Source organism: Solea solea, chromosome 10 (assembly GCF_958295425.1).
Source record: "Solea solea chromosome 10, fSolSol10.1, whole genome shotgun sequence".
Taxonomy (NCBI): Eukaryota; Metazoa; Chordata; class Actinopteri; order Pleuronectiformes; family Soleidae; genus Solea; species Solea solea.
The window spans coordinates 26,731,292-26,740,563 of NC_081143.1; the positions used below are offsets into that span (position 1 = coordinate 26,731,292).

The 9,272-nt window shown below is 40.7% G+C and overlaps 1 protein-coding gene across 1 annotated transcript; it reads left to right on the forward strand.

Moving 5' to 3' along the window:
• The first annotated feature begins 1,480 nt into the window (after window positions 1-1,480).
• Window positions 1,481-8,873, forward strand: LOC131466372 (neuronal pentraxin-1-like). The gene is made up of 5 exons (XM_058639553.1): window positions 1,481-2,018; window positions 3,051-3,258; window positions 4,733-4,974; window positions 6,417-6,596; window positions 7,504-8,873. Exons 1-5 carry the CDS (start codon window positions 1,584-1,586, stop codon window positions 7,723-7,725), a joined length of 1,287 nt encoding a protein of 428 aa, XP_058495536.1. The 5' UTR covers window positions 1,481-1,583; the 3' UTR covers window positions 7,726-8,873.
• The last annotated feature ends 399 nt before the right edge of the window (window positions 8,874-9,272 follow it).

Consider the following 9,272-nt stretch of genomic DNA (forward strand, 5'->3'; position numbering starts at 1 on the left):
GTTCTTTCTCGTCTATATCTTGTTGATATACTGCTTATATTTTCCTGTCTATATACTACTTATAATGTACTACTTTTATAGAACTTTTGTAGTCTATATGTCTACAGCAGTTTTCTACAATCTACAATATATTCTACATATTGCTTATTTTGCTTTTTTTTCTGATTTAAAGCTGCTTTATGAAACACTCTCTCACTCATTCACTCACACGTCTCTGCACATGAATCACACTCAGTTTGGAGTCAAAGGTCAAAGGTTTCCCGCTACATGACACATTGAGCTGAAGCCAGGGGATCAAACCCACAACCTTCCCGTTCAGGGACGACGACGACCGGCTTTACCGCTGATCGTCAGGATCAACACAGGAGACAATGTTTCGTTATGTAAAATACAAACAGGCTTTAATCCACAACAAGACAACAGCTCAGCTGGTCGTACGAGAGGCTCAGGGATGAGCAGCCTGACCCTCTGTCAGCCATGTTTTCAGCGGGAGGAAGTGTGATCAGGGTGAGAGAGAGGGAGGGAAAGGGAGAGGGAGGGAGAGAGAGAGTGGGTGGAAATGAGAGGTGGTGCTGGGAACTCCACCAGTGGGACTCACTCATCTGAAGGAGCAGGAGCCGCTTTCATTTAAGGTGGACCAACATCGTCTCATTTAAGGCGTCCACAAGGCCAACTGCTCTACCGTGTAGGAACGTATTAAAGGTCCAGTGTGTACAATTAGTGATGGGCAAATTAACCCTCAAAGAATCGTGAGAATATACTTGTCACTTTGGCAAAAATTAGGGCCTAAATGCAGGCGTTTTGAGGCAAAAATGACTCAAATAATGGGAATAAAAGTGAAACTAAACTTATGAGGAGAGCAGTGCTGTCGCTAAATACACCAGATTTTTAAGGTCTTTTTTAACTGATCTACAGTTGAACATTGTTGGCTTTGACTCTTGTGTCAGATGTCGCGCTCATGACTCTTCCAGTGACGACACTCTCTGACCGATCAGTGGCCGGCAGACTGTACTAAAAAAAGCACCAAGTACTAACACTAATGGAAAAGCCCAAAAAACAAGCCGTGCCAGGCCGAGTCGTGCTGGAACCGTGTAGTGGAAAAAGCAGAGAGCAGAGCTTAATCAGCACTGCAGTGGATCAGCATTAACTGGCACTACATAGAAACATCATTTCCCAGTTTGGAAATCCAACTTGAGGGGGGCGTTCCCTACGACTACAACTGGAACACACCATCACAGATTTTTTGGAGGCACTGATGATGATGATGATGATGATGATGAGGTGGTGGTGATTCCACAGCAAATCTGACAGCCCCTTGTTTCTCTAAAGAGTCCACACACAGCAGTGATTCTCATGACGAGCACGACCTTAAAAAGGGGGCGTGGCCGTGACTCTCTCTCTCTCTCTCCATGTGTGTGTGTCTCTCTCTCTCTGATGCGGTGAATCTGCCGCGTCTCTATAAAAACCGCAATGAGCGACCAGAGCGCACAGCTTCTGTGGACAGTTCCGTGGTGCTGAAATCTCCCGCACACACACACAGAGTTCCACTTCGCCACTCTCTCTCTCTGTCTCGCGCTTGCACCATGACAGGGAGCATGGACGGGACCCCGTGGAAACTTTTTCTACTTTCTTGCCTGCTTCTCGTGGGAACCTGCTGCGCGCAGGACTTCGGACAGACGCAGTTTATTTGCACGTCGGTGCCCAAGGATATGGACCTGTGCACGATGCAGAACAGCGGGCCCGCGGAGGACCTGAAGACCACGGTCATGCAGCTGCGCGAGACCGTGCTGCAGCAGAAGGAGACCATCATGAACCAGAAGGAGACGATCAGGGAGTTAACGTCCAAGCTGAGCCGCTGCGAGAGTCAGAGCTTCCCCGCAGCGGCGGCGGGGGGAGCCGGCGGGAGGCGGCCGGGGGCGAAGAACACGATGGGGGATGTATCCCGGGGAACCATGGACACTCTGGCACAGCTGGGACAGACTTTACAGACGCTCAAACAGAGACTGGAGAATCTGGAGGTAGGCAGAGTGCAGGAGAAAAGTTCTGGTTTGGTGCTGCAGTAACTGGAGACACATGTTTCTGTAGTCCATGACTTTTTATACACATATATATAATCCTTCATTCAACCAGACTGAGTGTCAATGAGATTAAAATCTCTTTTAAAATTGAAAATAAACAGAATACTTATGATACAAACTCAATTTTGTGTCAATTAAGTTAAATATGAGTTAAAATCATGGACTCAAAGTGGGTGGAGTCTGGTTTGTTGAGTGAGGTCAACCTGGAAGTAAAAGTGTACTAGCCACTAGAGGGCGACTCCACCAGTTGCACATTATACTCAGTTTTAGTGTAGTGGGGAAAATGAGCTTCTAACCTTCAGTGAACATTTTTCCTTGAGCAGTTAATGATCTCAGTCACTAGTTTCAGGACTTCTCCAGTAAAACACGATGTTGATTTTTGTAAATTATTAGAGGAAAATAGACGATAAAGTGTGGCAAATATGAGTGGACTCTAGTGAGTGACTCCTGGTTGCAGTTTGTGAATGTTCGGCTGCTGCAAAACCTCAACATGGTGACAGCAAAACTGACAATTTAGAGACTTTAAAAATGGTCATTTAGATTTTTATGGGTTGTACAATCTGTGCAATCTGGTTATAGAACTTGGACAAAAAGGTAAAGTGATTAAAATCTCTTTGAAGACAGAAACCCTGCAGCATAACAATGTAAGAAATGAGAATTATGATGCAAACAGACACAGTAATATGAAATGTGTGTCTTTTTCAGGGGTTGGGGTTGATTTCAATGTGTAAAGTGTGTTCAATGTGTTATTCTTGCAAAAAAGTGTTACATAGATCAATTCTAATTGGTGTATTGGTAATATTTAGGATAAATAGAGGAAAGATATTATAAAAATCAAATCTACCAAAAACACATGGCGAAAAAAAGTGTAAAAGGTACAAATTCACTTTGTGTTTCAAGCACCAGACTTTAAATGTCCTGTTCTAACACGTGTGTGTGTGTGTTGTGTGTTGTGTGCGTGCGCGTGTGCAGCAGTACAGCCGCGGTAACGGCAGCGCGCAGGCGAACAGCCTGAAGGATCTGCTGCAGAACAAGATCGACGACATGGAGAAGCAGGTTCTGTCCCGGGTCAACACGCTAGAGGAGAACAAGCCGGGCACCCGGAACGACACGGACCAGCGGAACCGGGTCGAGTCCACGCTCACGTCCCTGCACCACCGGATTACAGACCTGGAGAAAGGTGCGTCAGTGCGCGCACTGAGAAAGCAGGAGAAAAAGCAAACCCCAGTAAAAGAAACAAACAAAACACGGGATTTTGCGCTGAAATGTGCGTCTGTGGAGAATTATTAATTTAAACTCTAAAAAGAATGTGTTAGAACGCGCGAGAGCGCAGAAATGCCGCATCCATGACGTTGCGCACAGGCAGAGCAGAGCGGAGGAGAGGAGAGGAGGAGAGCTGCATTATTTTGCATATTTCAAGACTCTTTTTTTTTATCACTTTTATGAGTGAATTCACGAGCGCGGATGCATCTTTTTTTATTTATTTATTTTTAAATTGGCTGGCATGAGGGAGGAGAACGTTTGCAGGTTTTTGCCATGTGCACGTGCGCAAAAGAGTGAGGGAGGGAAGACAGTCTAACCTTAACTATAACTACCACTGGCCTAATCCTAATCTTAATCCTAAATACACAACATGTCTTCACCTTAAATTTTAGTCATTTACGTTATGTGGACTTGATTTTTCTCCCCTTAAAGAAGACAAGTTCCCAAAATGTGACTGTGAAAACAGGTCCCCACAACAGGAGGAATACCTGAAACACCTGAAACACAAACGCGTTTGCACAGCAGTCCTAGTGAGGACACTCATATACGTAATGCATGCTCTGGCTCCTTACCTTAACCCTTAATCTAAATCCAAATCTAATCCTAAAACCGGGTTTTAACCCTGAAAAAGCTGGTGGGAAAGTGATTAAATGGTTTATACGTGTTCTGGTCCTCACAAAGATACACTATCATATGAATGTTTTAAACACAGTATCAAAGTAACAAAAAACACACATTTAAAATATAAGACTTCAGTTGTTAACACCTAAATAAATGAAGTTCAGTCAAACTAAAATCTGCAGATTATAATGTAGTAGCAATTCTATAAATTAACTTGATTAATTTAGGTGTAAATAAGTATTTATTCCGTCAACCGCTTTCTGTTTTTCCAGTGGAGAAAATATAATAAAGATGCTAAAATGACTAAATGTTAAAATAACACTTTTGCTCCAGAGGATTTGACTAAAATCCCTTAACTGTGACAAACTGTAAAAACGTGACAGAAACACCCTAATAAAAGAAAAAAACTTAACTCAATTTACTCAGTTTCCCTTTGGGATAACTTAAACTATCTAACGTAAACCAACTATTTTGAGTTAAGACACCTTAAAAGGGTTAAAGGCAGTCGGTTTCCTCACAGTTAAATTAACATAAACATATAACATAACATAACCAGTTAAGTTTTACAGTGTAGATTTAAAATATAATGTAATGTATCATCAAAATAATAACTTTTATAATGTAATGAAAGTATGTATATATTTCTTTAAATGGTAAAGAACATAGAACAATAAAAAACTTGTTTTAAAACATGATTTCGGTGTAAAACTTACTAAAACTGACTGAATCAGTTGTAACTTGACTGACTGTGGTGTTTCTTTTATTCCCAGGTAAAGAAACTCGACCCACAGATAAGTTCCAGCTCACGTTCCCTCTGAGAACAGACTACATGTACGCCAAAGCAAAGCGGAGTCTGCCTGAGATGTACACGTTCAGCGTGTGTCTGTGGATCAAGTCCAACGCGTCCCCCGGCGTGGGGACGCCCTTCTCCTACTCTGTGCCGGGTCAGGCCAACGAGCTGGTGTTAATCGAGTGGAGGAACAACCCCATGGAGATCCTCATCAATGACAAGGTAACCACAGCAAAAACTCATCCTCTCATCCTCAGTGAAACATCGTGTCAGGTTTTACAGGTCTTTAAAGGATTATGCAGGTTTTTTTTAAAGTAGCAGCTGATGAATCATGCATCTATATATATTTTTCTTGGACACATTTTTTAGGGATGGCACGATTTCATTTTTTTTTTTGTGTCCGATTCTGATTTCAGTCCAATTCATAAAACTATAAGACATAATTCTCTAACTGTGAAACAAATGTTCTTGTCCACAATGTGACTCAGCTAAAATGATGCCATTGCTGATTTACATTTAATTCTTTTTTACAGTTTGTTTGAGAAGCATGTGATATATATGCATATATGCATGCTTGACTGATGAATCAGTCTTCCTCTGATCACATTAATGATAAAACTTAATATTTCAGCTTTAAAATATCAAAAAATTGTGAGAAAAAAACTAGTTAAATCAAATTAAAACTCTCAAACTTATGTGTGGCCCATCACTTCATATTAAGTTATATTGTGTTATTTTTACTGTGTGTGTTTTTGTTATTATTTAACATTTGTTTCAGATCATAAAATTAAATTTTTGTTGAAAAATATCAACTTTTTGAAATTCTGTGAAACATCGGCATAAATATTGTTATTGCCTATATCGCGATGGAATATTGTAATATGATAAACATCTATTGCTACGGGACAGTTGAGTTTTTTGGGGATTTTTTTTCACTTGACCCCGCCCCCCTCTTGCCAGACTAGATGCTCATTTGCCCACAGGCCATTTGAGTTTGAGACACTTGAGTTAAAATCAACTGTCACTAACTGATCTGTAACAGTAACTTGATAATTATTTTCTTTCCACGCATGTGTACTTCCTGTTTGAAGAGGCTACTTCCTGTCTGAACAATTTTTCGCGGATTTTAAAATGAAAATAACGTCATATTTTGCACGTAGTATAGAATAAAAACATATTAGGGTTTCTTCTTTCGTTTTATGGCAGGAAGCAAATACAAATATCGCACCGCTATCGTAAAACGATAGTTTTCCAACAACAGCATTGTTGTTGTGTGCGTTTTCTTCTTCCTGTCATCATCGAACTGGATTCTTTTGTCACTGATTAAATTAAGAGCCCTCTAGTGGCTGAATTTATGTGGAATCACCCTTTAGCTTCAGTCTAAATGAGAAAGTTGAAAGTTGAGGTATCGTGTGTGTGGATGAGTCAGAGTAACCTGACAGTCAACTCCTCTGTGCCAGAAGTGGAAATGGAATAAAAATAGGTGCTAATGTGAAAAACAGAGTGGGATATTTATGCTGGAAAGAAGTGTGACAGAGGGGAAGTGATTCAGCAGGAAGAGAAGAAGAAGAAGGTGTGGAAGTGATGAGGACTGAAAAAAAAAAACATTGTTCACCCATGAGATGTGACATTTTTTCTTCTTCTTCTTCTTCTTTTTCCTTCAGGTTGCAAAGCTGCCGTTCATCATCAACGACGGGAAGTGGCATCACCTCTGCATCACGTGGACGACGCGTGACGGGATGTGGGAGGCTTTTCAGGACGGAGTGTTGAGAGGCAGCGGCGAGAACCTGGCGCCGTATCACCCCATCAAACCAGAGGGAGTTCTGGTCCTGGGACAAGAGCAGGTGAGGATCTGTTTACAAATCTGTGAACTCTGCACTTCTGTTTCAGACAATTATCAATTAAACTGATGAATCAAGTCATGGATTTCAGAAAACAAAGCTTTATATATATAAAGAGACGCTTATATTAAACATTTGACCCATTTTATGAATTTAACCCTCTTATGACCATCATGATCATGGATTTATTTTGATTCTATGGCTTTAGAATTGTCCAAAAATGTTCAATGAGTGAGTTCTGCTCCTTTTTCCAAGATAACTTTCACTTTCCATATCTGGCAGTTATTCAACCGTTTAGGAATTACGGTACTTTTTTTTACGGTTTTATTTGCTTACTTTAATGGATACACAAAGAAATTTGCATTTTCTTTAACTCATTTTTGAAAATTTTGTGAAAATTTGCTACTACTACAGACACCTGGAGGTGGAGGGCGGAGCAAAAAAAAAAAAGTAGTTATTTTGTTGCAATATGCATCTTTACCTCTAGATGCCACTAAATCCCTCACCCTAATCCTTGAAGGTTCTTCACAAGGAAAATAAATGTATGTACAGAAGCCCAGAATGGACAAATCAACCACTGGTTCGAGAAAGGATTTTCTTTGTGTTTATGCGTAGCTGATAACGTAGTTTCTCCATCTATCTTTTTTTAACACATTTTTTATTTGTGCATTTAAAAAAACTTGAACGGAAACATAAAAAATAGCATTTTATTCAAGTCATTTTTGAAAACCTGAGTACAAACACCTAGAGGTGGAGTGTGGAGTAAGTTATTTTGTTGCAATATGTATCTTCACCTGTAGATGCCACTAAATCCCACGCCCTAATCCTTGAATGTTCTTCACAAGGAAAAATAAATGTATGTGTAAGGAAAAGGTTTTTTTTCCAACTTTTGTCCGTTTTTGTTCGGCAGGACTCGTTGGGCGGCGGCTTCGATGCGACGCAAGCCTTCGTCGGAGAGCTGGCGAACTTAAATATGTGGAATAGGAAACTTTCCATCAGCGAGATCTACAACCTGGCGACCTGCAACAGCAAAGCACCGGCCGGGAACGTGTTCTCCTGGACGGAGAGCAGCATCGAGATATTCGGCGGAGCGACCAAATGGCCGTTTGAGCCGTGTCGCTCGCTCAACTGAACTTTGTGTCGGCGCTCACAAAAAAAAAGAAATAGAAAAAGGCCTCTCTGTATTTCTGAGCTTTTGTCGTTCTTGTCTTCATTTTGACGTTTGTTAGAGACTACACTTGATTTGTTATTGGTAAGCTTAAAAAAGAAAAAAAATCTGGGATTTCTTATCATTCTTAAGTATTTACGTGCAAAAAAAAACAACGAGCTTTTTCATCACGAGAGGGTTGAGGAGGAAAAAAATTAACTAAACTTGTCTTTGGAACCTCGGAGGGAAAGTTTCAATATCTGTTATTTTTATTTTTTTCTGATGTTCAGTTAAAAGCACATTGAAGCTTTTTTTTGTCCTTTTTGGCTTATTCTGCCTCCGACAGGCAGCTGGCAAAACTGCAGCCTTATGTTTGGACGATTCAGAGTCCGAGTGAGGAACCCACACACGCACTCCACTGGAGAGTGGCAGATTACGCTGTCCGTCCAATTCTTGTCCGCGTTTTTTGGCACATGGAAGTGATATATTGAGGTGGTACATGCTACCTGCGAGCCCCCGATTTCCCCCCCCTTTACTTCCCACTTTCCCCCCGACTTTTTTCCGGAACATGCACTGTGACTGATGAGGAGGAGGAGGGAACGTCGTTTGAAGGACACTGCAAAGTCAGACTGTGGTATCATTTGCAATCATCGTTCGCTTCACGTGGTTCTGTACGAATGTCGTTAAACTTGCCAACATTGCTACAAAGCCTGGGTGCCTTGGGCTGGTACAAGTATTCAGCACATTTACTATGTTTTCAGTTGCAAATTCAGAGTGTTTGTTGTTTTGTTTTCTTCTTCTTCTTCTTCTTCTTCTTCCCTGAACTGGTTTGAGTTTCTTGTTTCTCTGGTTAAATGTGATTTGATTCTAGTTTGTTTGTTCGTTTTTTTTTTTTTAACCCTGATACGATGTGTTTTGGCAAGTGTTTGTACTACTCTGTATTAGGAATGTTACAGTATCTGTATAGTAACAGCATGAATGACAGAGTGCTGTGAAAAAGCATTGTTCGAATCTGCTTTACTATCTTCTCTGGGTCTGGGTTTTTTACTGTATTGTTATAATGCTCCAAGCATGGCAAAAACTGAGAGATGAAGAATTTAATTTTTGTAATAAAATTGTGATACTTAACGTCACCGCGTTCTCCTGGCTTTGTTTACGTCCGTCAAAAGTAGGGACGCACGATATGCGACGTACACGATTTCTTTCCTTGCACCAAACCGCAGAGTTTCACCTTTTTCATCGTCGTGTCACGGCACGTGTGGATATACATTTTGTTGATTGTACAAAATAAGTAAAACTAAATAGCCTACTGTTATTTGTCCGATTGGGGGATATCCGATAACGACACTGTGCTGATCATATCAAGCAATTATTTTTTTTGTTTCATATTTTTTATTGGTGTGTATACAAGAATAACACAAGCACTTACATCAGGACACAAGGGTGCCATTAAACGTTTGTATACACCCTTAGATTTGCATATTTTTAGAGTCACATGACTAAACCAACCACATAAACATAATAGATAAGAT